Source organism: Plectropomus leopardus, chromosome 17 (genome assembly GCF_008729295.1).
Source record: "Plectropomus leopardus isolate mb chromosome 17, YSFRI_Pleo_2.0, whole genome shotgun sequence".
In the NCBI taxonomy this organism is placed as follows: Eukaryota; Metazoa; Chordata; class Actinopteri; order Perciformes; family Serranidae; genus Plectropomus; species Plectropomus leopardus.
Window position 1 is genome coordinate 28,003,236 of NC_056479.1, and position 21,324 is coordinate 28,024,559.

Genomic DNA, 21,324 nt, shown 5'->3' on the forward strand with positions numbered 1-21,324 from the left:
ATTGCAGGATTTTGCTTTAACAGTTAACAATTTCCGCACTTGTTTCATTCATCCTGACAGTAAAGAAGTAATATTTATATATGTATTATCCATTTTTTTCTTTACAGTTTAGAAACAAAAACAAAGAAAGCAAAAACAAGGACAAACAAACAAAAACAGATATAGAACATGGGGTGATCCGCATTTTAAGGTAAATTAATAGAAATAAAATTACAGAGTTTAATAAGCATATTTAAACAAAAGAAGGGCATTTTGGAAAGATATACATTTAAATTTAGTTTCCTAAAGCCAAATTAAAAAGGTAATTCTTTCCATTAAAGATCTAACCAACATTTCAGTAAGTTTAATTTCACTTTTTGTGTCACATCCAATGACTTTATTCACTTTCGACTGGTGATTCTGTCATTTTGATTGACTATAAGAAATAAGCTCTCTGATGTACTTTTAAGTGACCCAATCTTCTCAGTGTGTGTTGACACAATTTTCCCAGAAACGACTCCAAAAACATGTTATTGCCCTCGTGGCACGTCGCCCTCCTCATCCTTTGTATAGCCTTATTTGTAAGATCCATCCTCTGATGTCCTTGACTTTCATCCAAACCCAGTTTTGAGTCAACACCTTCATTAACCCTCCTTTACTGGCTGTGTCTGTCCAATGTCCCACCCCGATTAACTCTGACATTAATAGTGTCCACGGTGTCCCGCCAGAATTACATGAAAATACACTTTCTGCACATTCAACTTATTTTACTGAAATTGTGTCTCAACTTGTTGTGAAATTGTGTACATATTATGTTCACTTTGCCCAGAACTCTTTATCTCGAGCAAATACAGTTGCACCAAAGGTCAGTCCTTCACCGAAAAGTCGGCGTCTCAGCATTGTCTTAATATGGTCTTTCCATCTCCATTGTCTTAATATGGGAAACTCATCCGACCTGTTAGCCAACCTGCAGTTACCTCTGCTCCCCTTCCTGCAGCACCAGGCAGACGACTCCATCTAACGGCGGCTTTACAGAAATACATTCGCCCCTGTGGAAATAGAAAAGGTGGATGCAATGATTTATGCAAGGTGGCATTAAAATAAATAAAATTAAAGTTTTGTGTCAAATATATCCAGCAAATAAAGGACTTGGAGAAATCCAGGCTTAATATATGCTTTCTAAGACAAAAAAACTGTAATTTCATTATAGGACAAAGACATTTTTTATGCATTTTGAAATAAATGAGGTGGAAAAACATGTATTTATTTATTTATCTATTTATTTTGTTTTTTGAAAAAAATCACATTCACACAAAGAAGTGGACAGAACTTTTCTATCAGAAACTGCACCACCATAAGAGGCCTTAAGAATAAAAAAAGGCAATAAAAACTGACCATGTGGTTGATAAATTCCACATGAATTGGTTATACATCATTCTGGATTTATATTATTATTTTATATTATCTTATTTTTTTTAATTTCTTTTATTTTTGTAGCCCCGGCATGAGCATTTCTGTACGTACTTTTGGTTATTATTATTATTATTATTATTATTATTATTATTATTATTATTAGTTAGTAGTAGTAGTAGTAGTAGTATTGACATTATTATTATTATTATGTTCAAAGGGAAAGTTAGTTGAAAAAAAGGAAAAAGTAACAATAGCATGCTGTATATCATACAACTATTTATTATTTTCAGTAAATTCCTTACTTAATGGGCAGAAACTGCACTTTATTCATGAATTCAATCAATATAACACCATCTTTACGTAATGTAAAAAACAAAACAGCTATGATGCATATAGTACAAACTCTGGCATCATTAAATATATTTATTTTTGACTTCTTTTTCTTTTGTTTTCTATTGTTTAGGTGATTTTGTAAATGAACATGTGTTCAATAAAGAAAGTTAAAAAAACTAAACCCCACCCCTTTCACTACAACCAGCCAATCACAGGCTCGGCAGCTTCGGTATATATACTGCGTCATTTCCTCCCAGCGCCCTCTTTTTCACCGTGTGGTCAGATTTCCATACGGCGTTGTTTCGTGGTGAGTTTTTTAACTCTAATATTTTGGTCATAATCCTTTAAAATACACCGAAAACACGTGAAATAGGGAGTCTGTCCACTAAACTCCTCACAGAGCAGCAGTTTTTCTACCTGTTGAGTCTTTATCGTGTCAAAATATCTCAAAGTAGATCGTGCTAGCTTCCGTAGCTAACTTGCTAGCATGTGACACGCGCTCATCTCGCAGCGTTTCCCCCCTCGCGCCTGACTGCAAATATTTATCATAATAATAGTTTACCGACATTAAATACAAAATTTCCATCCGAGATGTTATTATAAGATAATGTTGGTGAACACTTATTTTCCATCGTGATTTTAGATTTAACGGCCGGTAACACGTCAGTTAGCCTTTAGCTATTAACGCTAATCCTCCTAAAACTTTCAGGTTTAGGAGAAATAAATTCAACATAAAGGCGTGATATTTGAATACTTTGTAATGCATTATTAAATCAGAATTACTGTGAACTGTTTGCACATGTTGATCAGACATAACGACACAGTCCTGTCAGGATAATGAGACCAGTGAAGTTATCAGATCAGTTGTCTGTTTTAGTTAATACTGTACTGTTATTCTTAATATGAGAAAATGTTTTGTAAAATACTGATATTCAATATTGCTGAAATAAATGACAATTAAAAGGTAATTTCAAAAAGGCTATATCATGATAATGACAACTTATTGGTTAGTAGTGTAAAATGATTTTTATGTGAAGATTTATTTTATTTTGTAGTTATTAGATAAACCACTATTCTCTGATTTACTTAGACGAATTATTTAATTAATGGCAAATGTAGACATAACCAAATCTGCGCTATGTAACCTGTTGACTGTAAACCCTGCACCATTGCACTGTTTGTCTTAATGTCTTTTTTTGCTCTAATAGGCTTTTTCGTAGATATTTATATCTGTACATTGTCATCAGTGTTCAAAGGAAGTGAAGTGTGTGCAAACAATTATGTGACAAATTGTTAATGTTTTAATGTTAATACTTCAATATTTTTAACGTGGACTCTTGGAGGGTTAGCCAGTCAGCTAAAAGCGTTCCCAATAAAAATCGAATTGTGTAGCTTCGTCTAGCTCTTACTTCTGTCTATACAAGTGCACTGAGTATAAAAAACTTAAGTCATCTTACTTTAATGTGCATAAACTTATTTGACCAGTGAAGCTGATTCTGGTTTATTCTTTTTTTCCAGCTCTCCCATCACTCGTAACGCAGGGAAAGCGGTCACGATGTCCGGAGGTCTGGATGTCCTTCAAATGAAGGAGGAGGATGTGCTGAAGTTCCTGGCTGCAGGGACCCATCTGGGAGGCACCAACCTGGACTTCCAGATGGAGCAGTACGTCTACAAGAGAAAAAGCGACGGTGAGCGGTGCCCCCAAGTTATTTTCTGTGACACAATGTTGAAACATAAACTAAGCACCAAGTCATTTTTTAGGGCTCTCTGCACCATAGTGATACTCTTACGAGTTATAAATTAGGGATCAGCTAACTGGCCTGGATGGTTATTGGAGTCAATATTTGGCATTTTGCCAATTATCTGTATTGGTGTTTTATTTTAATGATTGCCGATATAATTAAACAAGAAAGGAAAGCAAAGAAACCTCAGCATGGGGGGAACTTTTACTTTGTAAAAAGTGATCCAACTCATGGACACCAATTTTATTTTCACTTGACTATAAAAAAAAAAGTTGCTGGGAACTTGCTGTATATGGTGTTGAAAGTTTCAGTTTTGAGTAAACATTTTGCTAAAGGCAAAACAAAGTTTTATATTCTAAATATTGAGAGGTTTTCTTTTTTATTGTAAATGCATATCTGTTCCAAATTTTGGTTAATCATCGTCTGTCGACCCCTAATGTCAATAACTGTCTCTTCTGCTGTCGTTCTCTCTCAATCATCAGGTGTGTACATTATCAACCTGAAGAAGACCTGGGAGAAGCTGCTGCTCGCTGCCAGAGCCATCGTTGCCATCGAGAACCCAGGCGATGTGTGCGTCATCTCCTCCAGGAACACTGGACAGGTAAACACGCTGTGATCGCCTCTGGACATTATTATTATTATTATTATTATTATTATTATTATTATTATTATTATTATTATTATTTATTATTACATAATGACACGCACACTGTTAAAGCCGGGCACTGACGTCAGTGTTCAGGTGTCGGAAGTGTGCAAGAGTGAGCGGGCCGGGTTTTCGCTAACACCATGAGGACGGCTGTCCCATGACTGGGGTTTGATAGTGACCTGAGCCACAGTTCAATTCATCAAATTAAAATAATCAGATGAATTCAGCTGGAATCCTGAGTCTGAATCGCTTTTTTCTGGTCTTTTTAGAGAGCGGTCCTGAAGTTCGCCTCTGCCACCGGCGCCACCACCTTCCACGGTCGCTTCACCCCCGGTACCTTCACCAATCAGATCCAGGCAGCTTTCAGGGAGCCTCGTCTCCTGATCGTGACAGACCCTCGTGCTGACCATCAGCCGCTGACTGAGGCTTCCTACGTCAACATCCCGACCATCGCCCTGTGCAACACACCGACTCCCCGCTGAGATACGTCGACATCTCCATCCCCTGCAACAACAAGGTGAGGCCAAACGACGAAAAGAATCAGATCGCGTATTTACAAAATGTTTTTTGGTGATACTTAAGTAAATTCTTATGGAGAATGAAGAAAGACATAAGTATCAATACACTCATAAATATTATAATTATATACTAAAATAAACACATAGACAAATAAAATAATGAAAAGATGCTGAAATAGAGATGGAAACATTAAAAAAATAATTGCAGGGGTTAGAACCTCCAACCTCATTAAAATACGAGAAAAGAATACAAAAATGCATCTGTACAAAAATGAAGAAATAGATTTACATGAATTTATCATTTAATTCAATATTTCTTTATATATTTTTTTCATTTCTGTATGCAAACATTTATTCCATTTTTTCTTACTTATTCCTATATATTTATACATTTATTTCCTTAATTATGTAATTATGGCAGTATTCTTGCATTTATGTATTTTAATGCATTTCTTTATATTTATAAATGTATTTCCTGGATTCATATTTATTTTTGTACGTTTTTTATTTATTCCCACTTATTTATAAATGTATTTCCTTAGTTATTTTATTCATACATTTATTTATTGCATTTTTAATGTATTCTTATATATTGATACATTAATTTATTTCCTTAATTATTTAGTAAGGCCTGCATTCATACATTTATTTATTTCCCTGTTTTTAAATTTTTTTTTTTACTTTTTTTTTTTTTTTTTTTTACATATATCATTTAATTTTCCTTCATAATATAGTTATTCTTGTGATAATTTATACACATCTGTATTTAGTCATTTTTCCTTGCACACCGTTAGAGCCCGGCGCCGTCCTGTCTGTGCAGCGCGGGGTGTAGGACGTGTGCTAAATTAAAATGCTCGGCCTTTTACGTCTTTCTCTGAACCACACAGGGATGGAAGTGAAGGTCTTGCCACAAAACGCCTCTGTGACCATTATAAACGAAGTGAAATTTATTTTCCACGGCTCATCATTTTTAGGGTCACCACTCTGTGGGTCTGATGTGGTGGATGTTGGCCAGGGAGGTTCTCCGGATGAGGGGAACCATCTCCAGGGAGCACCCATGGGAGGTCATGCCCGATCTGTACTTCTACAGGGATCCCGAAGAGGTAAAACTCGTACAATGCATCTATTAAAAAAAAAACAAAAACATTTCCTTATATAATGATCACATGAGTTTATTTGCACACACTGATGGCACCTTTTTTAAAAAATGCAGATTGAGAAGGAGGAGCAGGCTGCAGCTGAGAAGGCTGTTGGAAAGGAGGAGTTCCAGGGTGAATGGAGCGCTCCTGCCGCTGAGTTCGCTCAGACCGAGGTCGCCGACTGGTCCGAGGGCGTCGCCGTGCCGTCTGTGCCCATCCAACAGTTCCCCGCTGGTAAGAGACCACATTGATTCACCAAACTTCACCGAAACTGCTGTTTAATGTTTGACACTAACTGTTTGATTTCTTTGTTGCAGCTGCTCCGGCTGTAAAGACAGGTGAAGTATTTTCCTGTGACTTTATACAAAAAATTCAAATACAGCGAACATGTAAAAGTGTTCATTTAAAATTCTTCTTGTTTAAATATCTTTATTTTTTCATTTTTCCCCACCTGCAGAGGACTGGAGCACTCAGCCTGCCACAGAGGACTGGTCCACCGCTCCCACTGCGCAAGCCTCTGACTGGGGTGGTGCTACTTCAGACTGGTCTTAAATCTTTGAACATGGCAACAATAAATCGGTGTTTTCACACTTTGACTTTGTTTTTCTGTTGATTCATTTGACTTTCACCGAAGGTCGCCGTTAGCTGCAATTTTTATCTCAACATAAAGTGCAGCTGAAGGAAATGTTCAATAAAATAAAACCGGCAGAACTTGAGACTCTTATAATAATAATAATAATAATAATAATAAATAATAATAAATACTGGTAAAATTAATCAAGCATACTACAAAACCAAATCATTTTGATTTATTTTGTGTGAATCAGATGTATTTTTGTAAATGATTGTTATTAACCCTTTGAAACCTGGAGCAATATCACTTTTCTTGTGCAATTTCTTTCAAAAACATTGGGAAAAGGATTTCAAGCACCCACAAATTTATTTACATTTTAAAAATTTCAAGGATAAAGAAACTTGGTAAAAATGCTATAATTTATTACATGTTTAAATTGTTATAAAATTGTAATTTGACCACTTTTTAAAATTAGGGTATTATCCTTTTTTCCCCACTAATTTTGTGTATTTTTTCTTGTTTCTTGTACTTTTTAGTAATTTTTTATGTTTGAGTCTTTTTTTTTTTTTTTATCTTCCCAAATTTTTGAAAATCAAGCCAATTTTCTCTGGTTTTGAAGGGTTCATGGCAAAATATATAGCATTAGCATGGTTTAGTGAAGTACTTTATTTGATAAACGTGGAAAAAGGAAGTGAGCATCGTCAGCAGGAAGATATCTGAGTGTGTGTGACTAATATGTTTTTATTGCTATTTCATACAAGCAAACTTATTTCACCTAAAATATTTGACCCCAAATGTTGCACAGGCCTTTTCAAAATGCCAAGCACTGAATTTAATTCAGAGTCTGAAGGTCTTTAAATTTAAAGATGTGTTAACCCTTTGAAAACTGGAGTGACATTAGATTTCTTGTGCTATGTTAAGATGACTTGCAAGCTATTTTAACCCTCAAAATTTTGGAAAAGGTTAATGAGCAACTTTGCCTGAAAAGTTGTTTTTTAAAAAGTGAGGATTTATTATTTTGATTTGTTTATATTTTAAGGGGAAATGTCCAGAAAGCTACATTTATAATTATTTTGACTATTTTTTTTATGTGACAGAAAAAAAAAATATCCTTTTTTAAAATTTATTTATTTTAGCTTTTTATGGTCATTTTCATGCTTGTTTTAATTTTTACATCTTTTTTGTCTTATTTTCAAGTAATTTTCTTGTAACTCTTTTTTTTCTTTTACTAATTCTTAATTTTTGGGCCATCTCTTTTTAAGTTGCTCAATGCAAACAAATCAGTTCGCTCAGGTTTCAAAGGGTTAAATTAAGTTTTTATTAGGTATAGGTATAAGTATTAGAACTCATAAGTCAAATAGTTTAAAATTTGTTGCTCTACCCTGGTTTCATTACTAGACTGTTGTGGGTTTATACATTCATACAATCAATATCAAAGACCCCTGTAATCTCAATTTCATTACATTAAAATGTATCTAAATTAATGTAATTAGAGCATTTTGAAGCTTTATCGCGGTTAACTGTTAAAGATTTTGAAAAGACTTAATCATGAAAAAGGAAAAAAATAAACATAAAATCAGTGAGTGCACGTGTCCTCTGTGGCCCTGAATCATAAACTGGCATTAATTAAAAATACACAATTTTGCCAAAATGTATGCTACATGCATGTACACAGCCAAAGTCATCAAAAAATAAAGAATGAAAAAGCTACATTGTTCTTTTTTTTCACAGAAATGAGGAAAGATAGAAAAGGGAAATAATACAAGACAGTACAAAAAAGAAATACTTTAATCCCTATAATTTACATTTGATAAACTATTAAGAGTATTTTATTTATTTTACTTATGATTCATATTATATTTATTTATAATTATTGGTTTTATAGTGCCTCTGTTGTTTCCTCACTTAAGGTGGCGTTTCCTCAGTTTCTGTCTCTAATAAATACTCTTATTTTAGCTTTTTATTTAATTACAGTCTTGCTTTTCCCCCCCATGTGCCTGTGTACGCGTGTGTGTGTTACAGTTTTGCTTGTATGAAAAAGGCTATATAAATAAAGTCTGATAAAGTCTGAATGATTCATATTGCTCTTATTTTTGGAGAACGATCAGTTGAATGCGGGGAACTTTTATAATTAAATATGGAAACACAAGAAGTGCACAATAAAGAATGTGGAGCGATTTGTGATCCAGTAAATGCTTTGCTTTATGTTTTTTTGCGTGACTTCCAGCTGATTTTATAATAATAATAATGATAATAATTATAATTATAATGATGCTAATAATAATATAAATAAAGTTTTATAATGATGATAATAATAATATAAAAAGTAAAGTTATAATTTTATCATCTATTAAATTTATTTTCGCAAACCTTTTCATTGTTTAGCCCATCTATCTGAGCCTACAGCTGCGTATTAGCCCCACTTGGTTTTATTGCCATTTACACATACAAGGAATTTGACTTGGTGTTTTCGTGCAAAACAATTATTTTATTATTTTTCTTCTTTTCTTTCTTTCTTTTTTGTTGTTCGAAATAAATAAACAAACATAAAGGAAGAATAAGAATATTGAATTTCAATAGTATAAGACAAGATAAAAATACAGAAGCAATTTAAAAACATAAAATTAAAGAGATTATAAAGAACACAAAATGTATGTACAAAATAACCCAAAAACTTTATTCTCGCTTAAATTAAATACCATTTTGTAACCATCAGTCCATAAATACAAACAAACACAATAATCGCGTGCTGTTGTCGTAAACACTAAATCCCGCCTGTTCGGAACAATCATTTTCTACGCGTTCGCGCGCGTATGTCAGGTGGGCGTGTTCCTGCGCTCCCATTGGTCGAGCGCTGTTCCTTTTCCTCCCCGCTTCCGGTTTCTCTTCACGCGCACGCCCCAGCCTGAATAATGATAATAATGATCAAGATGGCTACTACTGAATCCTCCTTACGGTAGCTAACCTCCAGTTTCATGGAAGCGCCGAAAACTGCTTTTCCTCGCTGTTTGAGTCCCTCGTAGGCGACGGGGGATGAACCACGGATCAAACTTTATGGATTAAAACGGGCGGAGAGCAGATAAAAGTGATCGCGTTGCCTGCAGCTCTCATTCTCAGGACGCTAGCTAGCAGAGCAACTAGAGCAACTAGCAGAGCAACTAGCAGAGCAGCCAGCTAGCTCCGCTCCTCGACCCGTCTCCAGCTTTCAGCCAGCGGCGGCTCACAGCAGCGCCCTCCTCCCCGCTTTAGGTGCCCGCTCGTCGGTCGGAGAGCGTCAAATGGCCGAGCCGAGGAAAGTACCGTTCGTCACCATCTCCTCCTTCAGCACGTCGCCGACAGCAGCCCCGGAGACCGGCAAGAAGCGCCGCCGCGAAGATGAGGCCGCCGACATCACTTTTGGGAAAGATGGAGGTGGAGGTGCCGCGGCGGTCGGGTCAGGAGGTGGCGGAGGTCCTTTCGGGAAAGGAGGCGACGCAGAAACCGGGGAGGTGAAGCCGACCGTCCGCCTCTCATCCTGCCGCTGTCCGAGCCCAGCGACCGGGGCTCCTCCGAGTTCAACTACGGAGAGCTGCTGAGCTCAACTCTTTCTCAGGTTAGAGAGGCACGGAGGCTCCATGATGAGAGCAGGAGGGGCCTAAAACCTGGAGTCACCTACCAGGGTTTGGTTTGGGAGTCTCAAGGTGTCAGATATGTTGTTAATGGTGCTCAGGTGTTTATAATGCACTGACCCTGTCTTTAACTCATAATTATACGCTGTATTTTTGATTTATTATAACATTGGGTCAAACTACAGACAGATCTGTTATGACAGGATGGACATTTGCACGTGTAAGGGGCATTGTTGCAGTCTCATAATTTTATTTCCATAAAATTATGAGACTCATAAGAACAACAACAACAAAAAATGTAGGGAGTAGACAGATTATCGCCCTGGCTGATTATTGGGGCCAATATTTGGCATCCATTTTCTTTTTTGGTTACACGATGACATCAGATCAGTAATCTGTATCAGATTATGTACAAGTTCAGGTGGATTGTCGCTTTAAAGAAGACCTGATTGATAAACTTTATATCCATTTGTGATGATAGACAATGTTATGAAGAAAAACTTAAAAATCCTCCTGCTCCCGTTTCATTTAATCATTTAATCATTTCTCTTGTTTCCGTCAGGTAAAGCATGCAGGTTCAACAGTCCCGAAAGGACTCACTCCTCCACTGGACCCCAACGACCCGTTTGCTGACGACGATCGGGAGAGACGGGAAGTGGAAGAGCTGGCCAAGAAATTTGAGAGCAAATATGTAAGTGTAAAGATATATAGATATATGTTATTACAGCCATAACTGTGTGGTAGCGGCGGGGGATATATTGAATATACTCGAGGTGTTGCAGATTTTCCACACATAATGTATAAAATGACTAATATCGGGAACATAGACTATAAACTGTTAAATTGTTTTTGTAAGTTGCTGGGGTTTTGGTTCTCTCGCTCTCTTCACACACACACACACACACACACACACACACACACACACACACACAGGCTCAAAACTGACTATTCAGTCACATGACTTAAAATCTTATTAATGTATGAACTTCAGAGCTGTTAGTTTGTTGTCCGCTCGCAGTGAATGAATCGTCACGGTTAAAGGTGCCGCGTTATCTGTTTAACTGTCTGTTAACATCCAACTGTTGACCAGAAACTTAAAGTCCACAACAAAAACGTTAACACTTCAGTCTGAGACAACTGGGCTCTTCAAAATAAAAGCACCATGGCTCCCACTTTGATTTATTTAATTACAACAATACTTTTTAAAAATTCATTATAGAAGTACTTTATTTAACTCCCTTGTAACCATATTTTATTAAATGCTAGTCATGTATTCAACTTTATTATATGACAGTAGCTACTTTATTTAACTTTATTGGAACTTCAGTTCATTTAATAATTTTGTATTTTAGTAGTTAAAATTAGTTTAAAGGACATTTAAAAATATGGAGATATAAATCGTGCATATATCGCAACATTATTTCAAAGCCACATTGCCCAGCCCTACTGTGCAGATGTTTTGCATGCAGAAGAATATCTCAAATATATTTTAAATGTCTTTGTGTACTTCCTTTTGTCTGCAGGGTGGTGTCTCAAAGAAGAAGAAAAAGGACAGGATGCAGGATCTCATTGACATCGGCTATGGCTACGATGAGACTGACCCGTTCATTGACAATTCAGAGGCTGTGAGTTCCCTTTTTTACCAAAGTACACACACATCACTTTCTGAATTACTCATAAGTAAAAACTTAAAAGTTGCTGGTTTCACAATAAACGGCTGTAAAGTCAGTACTAAGTGTCAAATTTGGATTATCGTTAAGACTGTGACCAATGATCTTAAACGAACTCTCCCTAAATGCTGTCCGTTATCAACCAAAAGTTAGCCGCAGTCTGTCAGACACAGCAGTCAGTCGAGTTTGTTTTGCTGTTCTCTTGTTTACAAACTGGGTGTGCAGAAGGAAACCAGTGATGCTACTGGTCCCTGTCCTTATCTACAGCGACACACACACACACTCGGGAAACATTTCACACACGCGCTATCTTTCCTGTTAATTTACATTTCTTATGCTTTTCATACGCATACGTCAGGTTTAAGCTATTATTATTATTATTAGTTCAAGCTATTATTATTATTATTATTATTATTTTTAATGTTTATTCACACAAGAAGTGCCACTAATTTTATTTTTGGTCTTTGATGTAAAATGTGGTGAAGTACGTTTTGGATATTTTCGGTGCATTGGAACAATGATGGTCACATATGCAGCGTTCCCACGGTCATGAAAAACCAGGAAAAGTCATGGAATTTCACAATCACATTTTCCAGGCCTGGATTAGTGGTGGAAATAATTTTAAAAACATTGACAATTTTGTTAAAGTCATGAAATTTAGCTTTGTAAAAATAAATTGTCGCAGTAATCTTTAATGAATATCGCTCCACGTGATGAAGAAAACTGCAGATTTATTTCTGAAGCTGCAGCCGTAACAACGCTATAAAATGTGTCAATATGTGACCGCGTTTCGTTTACCATCGCGTACGTTTCGTTGTTTTTCGTCTGTCCCTCCATGTATGCCAGCTAGCTGAAAGTTCGTTTGAGATGAGAATTATCATTTCTTATGGGTCCTTGAAAAGTCATGAAAAAGTTTGGAAATTTTGTCCATAAAAATGAGTCAGAAAGCTCCTTATAGTCAGCAATCAGCCCAGACTTTTGAAATCAAGAAGAAAGAAAAAATATTTCCTCCTGCCCAGAAAAAAAATTCAACAATAAACAACAACAATAATAATAAAAATAACGATTATTATTTTATTGTATTTAATATTTTTTTGCGTAACCTGTGAGGTTTTGTGGTTTGGGCTTGTGTAGTTTACAGTTACAGCTGATCTTATCTCCATCGCTCCAACTTCAGTTACTGCAGACAGTTTCTAAAGTAGTATATCACATTATTCTCATTTAAAGTGTGATATGATTAAGAGTACTCGAGTATACCGTATTCATTTGTCAGTTTTGCTGCATTTATGTGGTGGTAACTGATGTTGGGGAAAATATCATTGTCCTCAGTGGTGAAACTGTTTCAGTTCTGATTATTAGAGAAAACATTTGTTGCACTTAGTTGAGTTTAATTGTAGCATTTGTTAAGTTGCAGTTTGAATGCACACATCTTGTATCATTATTTTCTTGTATGTTGACAAACAAAACACTGCAAAGATTAGTATAAAGTGCATACAGTTTGAATATTATGTGGATGAATTTGAAACAGTCTGATTTGTGTTGTTTTTTTGGAGCCGCGGTGAAAGTTTGGCGAGCATAAAGCAGCAGGAAAACGAAACTAACAGTGATTATACTTCTTCTCTCCTGGCCTCAGTACGACGAGCTGGTCCCTGCTTCTCTCACCACAAAACACGGAGGCTTCTACATCAACACGGGCACTCTGCAGTTCAGAGCAGCGTCCGACTCTGAGGGAGAAAACGCAGGAACGGAGGATAATCGCTTCAAAGTAGGTTTCACTTCTCTGCACTGTGACGAACACAGAAAACTGTACATGCAGACAGACTGCACACGTTTAACACTTAAATATGTCAGTTTTCGTGCTGTGGTTAAAAACAATTGTTGTCAGACCGTGTTGTGAAACCACACCGTTTGCACCTGTTTGTAGAAGATGAAAGATGGCGAGGAGCGGGTGATTAAAAAACGCCGGAAAAAGCAAGATGGTGGAATTCTGGAAGACAAGAAACCTCGAAAGAATAAAGTACCAAAGCCCGGGTGAGGTTTTAAATGTTTCTTCAGTGTTTCATCTCAGGTTTGATGTTTCTCCAATATTTTCAATGCATACTTTTTTTTTTTACAAGTCTGTGTGGAAATTCAGTAAAATGTGCAGATTGTTGTGCAGTCGTATCGATCAGGGACAAAAAGGAAGAATTTGTTGGAAATTTCCCATCACAGCGATCCCAGGGCCATGAAAGTCTTGGACAAATTATAAAGTTTGTTTCACTTTTTCCAATGCTGCAAATGGTTTTGAATTAAACGAATGTTTTTGGAAAAGTTTAGAATTTATACGTTTTGGTTATAGTTTAAAATATGTTTATACAAATCTTACAGCAAATCTTATGTGTAATACGTTCCCTGAATTATCAGTTTAAAATGAAGTGCTGTCCAATGTGACCGTTACAACATCACGAGTATCCCGTTAATCACATGACCCAGCCTGACGTGTCTGATTTTTACATGGACATGAATAACCCGTTTATGATCAGGTTTTCTGAGTACTCAGCCTAATCCATTTATTGGAAGCCTGAATATGCTTTTACTCTGAAAGAAACAGGGATGTGTGCGGGGAATGTGAATAACCTGATCTCTCTGTGCTCATGTAAACATCATCTCCCCAATATGATCATAACCAGGATCCGCCTCATAAACAGGTCGGTCATGTCGATGTGTTGCAGAGCTACGCATGATGGTCAAACCATTTTAAACTACTGAAACAAAGCCATGGAAGTGGAGTAAAACATTAGTGAAAAAAATGATTGGTGAAAATGTTTGGGGACTCTGCTGTCAGCACCAGCGTCCTCAGGATTTAAACGCCGCAGATGGAGTCCATACTGCTCCATCCGTGTTCTCTGTGCGAGTCAGTTACATGTTTTTCTTGTTTTGGCAGAGTTACAGCCCTGAATGTTCATCGTCCAGAGAAGAAAAAGAGGAAGAAGCTGATGAAGGATTCCCTCCACCTGGCCAACATGCTGCGTCGCTTCACCAGGGAGAAGGAGGAGATGCGCAAGAAGAACATGGTCGCCGCCGGTCTGCCACGTCCCACCGCCAAAGTGCCCAACGCCAACAGTGCACTCCTCAACGCTCAGCCCAAGGCTGCCGGGGGCAACGATTGCAACATGGCTGACCTGTCGGCCGACCCCGCGGTGATGTCACTGCTGGGCACAGCCAATAACGACTTACTGCAGGACATGATGGGCGACCTGGACTTCGGGATGCTGGACTCTCCTCAGCCCTCCAGTCCTCTGCAGGGAGAGAACGGCTCCTTTGCGATGGGACAAAAAGCAGGCGGCAGCAAAGTGTCACAGGGTAACGTGGTGGCTCCTCCTCCGCTGCCCAGTGGACTTCCTGCTCCGCTCACAAAACGCATCGAGGACCTGAGAGCGGTACGAGCTGCATATTACACCACGTGACACGTGTTCGATTACACGCCTGCGGGCACTGAGAATTGTTCTCATTATTGATTCATCTGCAGATAAACAGCGTTATAATTCCCGAGAGCCCAAATCTGATTTGAAATATTCATGATGCATGTTCGCATTCTCACATTTCTGTTCAAGAAAACCTGCATCCTGTCAGTATTTGTCAGAAAGAGGTTAAACATTTTAGTATCCTCGTCTCTTGTGATAGCTGTGTTTGTCAAGTCTTTCAGAAATGTGAACAAGATCACTGAAGACGCTGTTTCTGTCCGTCTTATGTTTGTCTCTGGACACAGGCGTCCCGTCTGTTTGATGCAGAGGGCAGGAAGAAATTCTTCACATTGGACATGAACAACATCCTACTAGAGTGAGTAATTTTCTTTTTTTGTTTTATTTGCACAGAGATAACTATACAGCTCTTGACATTTACCTCTGTGTCTCTTTCTGTGTGCGTCAGTATCGAGTTGCAGGTCCAGGAGCAGCTTCCAGAGGTGCGTTCAGTCGTCTACTCTCACCTGGAGGCCTTCGTGCCCTGCAATAAAGAAGCTCTGCTCAAACGCCTTAAGAAGCTCAGCCTCAACATACAGGTGTGTGGGAGTGATCGATCTCAGACGCAGAGACAAAAGAAATACGTTCACAATTCAAGTTCGACCACATGACAAACCACAAGTTGTGACACGAGGACAGTCTGCTCGTCTGAAGAATAATTTGCCTCTTTCAGTTTATCAGTGCGAGACATAACGCTGGAGTGGATCATGCTTTTGGTCGTGTGTGTGAGTCAGTATGTTTACACGCACAGTTTAGTCGAGCTACGGTCACAGCTCGATCAGGCCATTAAACTGGACTGCTGTTCGTGTCCCAGAATACAAGCACCGAGGGAGAATCGATTTATATATATCGATTTTTCAGATTTTTAATAAATTTAAATACAATATTTTCAAGTTGTATGTTCCTTACCTAAGCTAAAATTAAAAACATAAGTCCCTCCTTAGTTTGTAAAAAAAAAAACAAAAACAAAACCTGACCCGTTTTGCAGCACCCCTTCCCCCCTGAGGAAATAATGAACAGTCCCTATCCCTAACCACTGAGGGACATTAAATATACAAATGAAATAAAAACAGAAAATCACAGAGATGCTAATTCAAACGGGGCAAATTTTACCTGGTGACCTCTGTGCTCCCTGAAATATCGTAGGTAATTCGCCCTGGAATTTTTACTTTACAAATTACGGACACGGCTGATTCGCACAGGATTAAAATCACAGACGTCCTCCCCAATTATTACAAATGACCAGAGGTCCCCGTATTATACTATTCCCGGGCTTTTGCGTATACTGTGAGAACGCCACAGGAAACAGATGTTTGGGGTTATGAGGCCTGTGGAAGATCTTGCAGTTTAAAACGCTGAATTGCAACGAGAAAAGGTTAAATTAATTTGGAGCCTGACAGCGTGCGGCCGTCTTCAGAGGTGCATCTTACCCAGCATTTCTCCGGACATTTCCAGCATCGAGAGTCTATGAGCTGCAGGAGCGTCTGAATGTATCAGCGTGAGAATCATTGTTTCTGTTGCTGCTGGGGCTGTGCCCGTTACCTGATTCTATATTTAGCACGAGAGCTTGCCTCGCTGCGTGTGTGTGTGTGTGATTTCTGACTGTGCTTCTCCCCGTCGCCCAGGACGACCGTCTCCGAACGCCCCTGCTGAAGCTGAAGCTGGCAGTGTGCAGCGTGATGCCGGAGCAGATTGCTCGCTACAACATGGACTGTATCGCTAAAGTGGCAAAGTAAGGACGCTTCCTGACTCAGCTGTGGCTCGCTGTTTATCACAGCCGTCATATCTGTTTCGCTCCGCGTGGTTTATAAATGTCGTGATATACTTTGTTAATTTCTGTGATGGCAGGCAGCAGTCTGAGGAGGGAGAGAAGAACGGCTCGGAGGACGATGACGAGGAGAAACCAGGGAAGAGGGTGATGGGCCCTCGAAAGAAGTTTGTCTGGGACGACAAACTCAGGTCAGTTTCAAAAATAGCTATTTAGTAATTAAAAAATTAATATTTAAAAAATGAAAAAAACACGCACTCGTATCGCTCTGTGCACAAAATGAACTTTTCATAATCAAGCTTAAAAAAATATTCTACATTAATATGATTTACCACATATATTGAGATCATTTTTAACCAATATCAGACCTAATCCTTAATATCAAATACTCATTCATTTTCAGAATTTTAACCCTTTAGATGCCAAGTTTTTGTCATGATGTCACAAATGTTTTCAGATGAAAAAAACGTGTGGCAATAATAATGAATTTTTCACTTTAGTACTTGCTAAGTAGATTACTTTTTTGATTATCAGCCGGGGATATGTTAGTGATTCGCAGCACCATTGTTTTATTGTATGTTATTATTTTTTTATGCAGTTTCAGATACTCATACCGCTCTGCACACAACAAGCTTTCAAAATAGTGATAAACAAAATATCATACATTAATATGACTTTTTACTTTCATTGAGTTTATTTTTTTAGCCAACATCTGTCCTAATCCTAAATGTAAATTATTAATTAATTTTCAGAATTTTAGCCCTTTAATTGCCATTTTTTTGAAGATGCAAGAATCATTTTTAATACACTACATGCAAAGTAGATTTTTCAAAATTATCACAGCCTGGGATATGACATTAATTGTGACAGTGCACCTGTATTTTCTCCATGGACCTATTATTGATTTTCTCCATACACCAAAAATGGTATAAAAAAAAAGCCCAGAATGACACCCGAAACAATACAATGCATGTTTTTATGCTTTGATGGCTGTGGGATCAAAAATTGCAGTTGAAATGGATTTCAGTGGTGCATTTTTTGCACTTAACAGTGTGATGATGATTTTTTGACTTATTATAGGAGCTGAGCTCGAAATTCCAGCATTAAACAAAAATATAAACCTTGCCAAAATATTTGCCATTTGTGTGTACACAGCCAAAATTATCAATAAATGAAGAAGGAAAAGTGTGTTAAATACACCAAACAGTCCCTAAGGGTTAATGTGCTGAAGTCTCTGGGTTGTGTGTGTTTTGCAGGTTATTGCTGTGTAACTTGGTGCGGGTGAAGCTCAGCTGCTACGAGCTGGAGGGCAAGAACTCGCTGTCTCCAGAGGACTACCTCAAAGCCTTCATGGAGACTGAAGTCAAACCTCTTTGGCCGAAAGGCTGGATGCAGGCCAGGTGGGTGTGCCCCGCTGAGATTATCTAAACAACAGTAACTGTACTTTGCTTCTGATTACCAGCCGAGTAATAAATTCCTCCTACATCAGTCTTTCTCGAGTTGATATTTCTGATGTGTTTGTTTGTGTTGACAGGATGCTGTTCAAAGAGAGCATCATGGCGCACGGTCACCTCACAGGCTACACGTGAGTCATGCGCCCGATCATTACCCTGTTTTTTCAGAGCTAACGCAGACTTGTCAAACTTGTTCTCACGTGTTGTTTTTCATTGCAGAGCAAAGAAAAAGATGGTCCCTACTCCCAAGGCCAAGCCAAAGGTTAGACCTGACTTTTATATCAACCTTACAGGGTTTAGGTTTTAAAATGGCAATCGCTGTCTTTCCCAATAAAACTAGAGGAATTAACAAATCCTGCGAGTGTGATATGACCATAGACTTTATATAAAGATGGACGACATGCCCCCACTTACCCTCGCTATACTTCAGTGAAGTTAAAATATCCGAGATGCGGGCTTTGCCATCTTGAAAGTGTGAAAGAGAGGGGAGTTCCCGCCAAAACACCTGTCCGAGCAGATGGCAGCGCGCATAGACGCAGCGGCCCGGAGCTCTCCCTGTTTTGGCAGCTTTAGCAGTATTAAAATGAGTTTTTATTATACATTGTAAAGCTGTGTGGGTATGAATGTGTATGTGGTCGTGTGTATGGGTGAGGTGTGCTTGGGCGTGTGCGTGTGTATGTGAATATATTTATATTTTATTTTATTTACGCTGCAAACTGGACCAATCCAAGGAAATTTTGTTGTAACTTACAATAAAGGTCTATCTATTTAATAACAAGCAGCTGCATTGAATGAGAGCGCACAGATTGGCTTTCACAGCTGTCAATCATGTTTTGTACAATTTAATAACTCATTAAAATGTAATTTATCCTAAAAACAAACACTTGATCAAACATCAGGGTGATTAGACTACCTTCAGGGCTGAAACCGTCTTTGGGAAAACTTTATTTGGCATAATTAAAAAAAATAAGAAAATATGTTTTTTTGGCTTGGCAGAGGTTTTGGTGTTGATGTGGTTTCTGTGTCCTCTGTTCTTCCAGGATGCGGTCTGGGTTCAGCGTTCGACGCCTTCGACGGGTGCCTCTCCCTCTCCTGCAGCCCAGGTTGCTAAGCGACCACCTCAGTCACCGGCTGAACCCATATGTCTCGATTCCCTCGACGGAGTGCTGACAGCTCCCTCACTGGACTCCATCTCGCAGGCCTTGGCCATCCTTGGTAACGCAGCTAAGGGCCTCGCCCACGGAGACAGCCCCCCGTCCCCGGAGGGGCCCAAGACCGCCGCCAAGCCCTCGCCGCTCCACGCCTCGCCGCTCATACAGCAGCAGCAGAAAAAGAACTCCGTCAGCTCTCCCAGCTCCAACGCACCTCACTACATCTCTACCTCTTCGTCGTCCTCCACCCCTCTGTCTCGGCCTCCCTCCATCACGTCCTCCCCGCTGGCCTCGGTGAGGGTGGACGGGATGGGGGTGGTGAAGGGCACGGTGCAGGCGCACAGACACTCAGTGTTGAACACTCAGAGGACTTTGGCTGTGGGCGTGGCTAAAGCCAACATGCCTGCCTCGGCGCCGCCGCCCAAACCGCGTCCGCCGCCCACCGCGTCTCCGCTCGTGCCCCCGGGGTCAAAGACGGGGGTGTCCACTCCCCCGTCCGGCCTCCTCAAAGGCAGCAATAATAAAACCAACAGTGGTGACACACTCATCATCACATCGCCTCAGTCTCGGCCACACACCCTCACGTCCCCGTCACACATGACGCCCAAAACCTTCCAGACGCCTCGCCTGCCCCTCACCCCGCAGACTAAGTCCTCCCCCTCCCTCCCTCAGACCCTTTCTGGAGTTCAGCCCCAGCCGCAGTCGAACTTCATCACCCCTATGCACGCCACGCTCACCAAATCCACCCACAGCAGCATCCCGCCCATCGTCAAACTCACGCCCCGCACCCTCAACCCCGCTGTGACCGCCGCCACCACCTCAGCCGCGCCCTCCATCCCCAGGTCTCAGGCAAACCCCCCCATACACCAGTACTCCCCGAAGAGCCCGGCAGGGTTCCGCGCGCCGTTCTCAGGGGCCACAGCAGGAGTGACCAAGCCGGGACAAGTCGGCTTCACTCCTCCAGGCCAGAAGACGCCCAACAACAGCAACAACAGCACCACCAACACCAGCCTTATTAACACCATATCCATCAGCAAACATTCAGGATCCAGTGCCTCCCCCACACCCGCCTCCGCCAACGCAGGCCAGCGCCAGAGGCCGGGGGGCGGGACACCTCAGGGGGCCAAGCCTGTCGCGTCTGTCCCATCGTCGTCCGTCTCCTCTCAGTTGCCACAGGTGAGTGCCGCCGACACGCGTGCATCAGAAAACGTTTTTTCAAATTATTAACAGTGTTTGTGCTTCAGTTTAGACCGAAAATCTTATTATTCAGCACATCTACAGGCGCTGCAGTAATCTGATTACTCCTGCTGTCTGCAGTCTGGTGGTATTTTTACTTCTGCTTTAGTAAAGTTTAGTTTACTTTAGTACTGCTGAGCAGGAAAATATTTTATTGGTATTTGGATGAACTGTAACTCACATATAGAGGTGGGCAATACATCGATAATACTCCACGTGTTTTTATTTATTTTAAGTATGACAATATTTTGTTTAACTTTATCACAAACATACTATATTTCACTTTATTCCTGCAGTACTGCAGTAACCGTAACAAGGCTTTATTTAACTGTATTATAATAGTACTTAATTTACCTTAATTATAACAGTACTGTATTTTACTCATTAACTGAAACAGCACTGTATTTCTTTTTATATTTAACTGCAACTGTATTTTTAAACTTTATTATAACAGTACTTCATTTATCTTTATTATAACAATTTTATATACAATTTTATTTATATACATTTGATTATAACTATATTTCACCAATTTAACAGCACAGTATTTTTTTTTCTTTACTGCGACAGTCATTTTTTAAACATTTTTA

The 21,324-nt window shown here is 39.3% G+C and overlaps 2 protein-coding genes and 1 non-coding gene across 3 annotated transcripts in view; all 3 read left to right on the forward strand.

Moving 5' to 3' along the window:
• The first annotated feature begins 1,960 nt into the window (after positions 1-1,960).
• LOC121957127 (40S ribosomal protein SA-like) lies at positions 1,961-6,369 on the forward strand. The gene is given in 9 exon segments (XM_042505645.1): positions 1,961-2,032; positions 3,244-3,413; positions 3,950-4,068; positions 4,386-4,580; positions 4,583-4,633; positions 5,609-5,737; positions 5,848-6,007; positions 6,091-6,111; positions 6,231-6,369. Coding segments are annotated over 8 exon segments (903 nt in total). The 5' UTR covers positions 1,961-2,032; positions 3,244-3,280; the 3' UTR covers positions 6,326-6,369.
• On the forward strand, positions 4,169-4,308 carry LOC121957345. The gene has a single exon (XR_006106762.1). It is a non-coding gene; the product is annotated as a small nucleolar RNA SNORA62/SNORA6 family (small nucleolar RNA).
• Positions 6,370-9,262: 2,893 nt separating the features above from the next.
• ubn2b (ubinuclein 2b) overlaps positions 9,263-21,324 on the forward strand; it is a 15,068-nt gene continuing 3,006 nt past the window's right edge. Inside the window, 15 exon segments of the mRNA XM_042504469.1 lie at positions 9,263-9,859; positions 9,862-9,939; positions 10,518-10,646; positions 11,479-11,580; positions 13,259-13,390; positions 13,550-13,656; positions 14,549-15,044; positions 15,374-15,444; positions 15,535-15,664; positions 16,751-16,857; positions 16,974-17,084; positions 18,150-18,293; positions 18,428-18,478; positions 18,567-18,609; positions 19,388-20,674. Coding sequence (XP_042360403.1) covers positions 9,626-9,859; positions 9,862-9,939; positions 10,518-10,646; positions 11,479-11,580; positions 13,259-13,390; positions 13,550-13,656; positions 14,549-15,044; positions 15,374-15,444; positions 15,535-15,664; positions 16,751-16,857; positions 16,974-17,084; positions 18,150-18,293; positions 18,428-18,478; positions 18,567-18,609; positions 19,388-20,674 — 3,222 coding nt within the window. The 5' untranslated portion in view covers positions 9,263-9,625.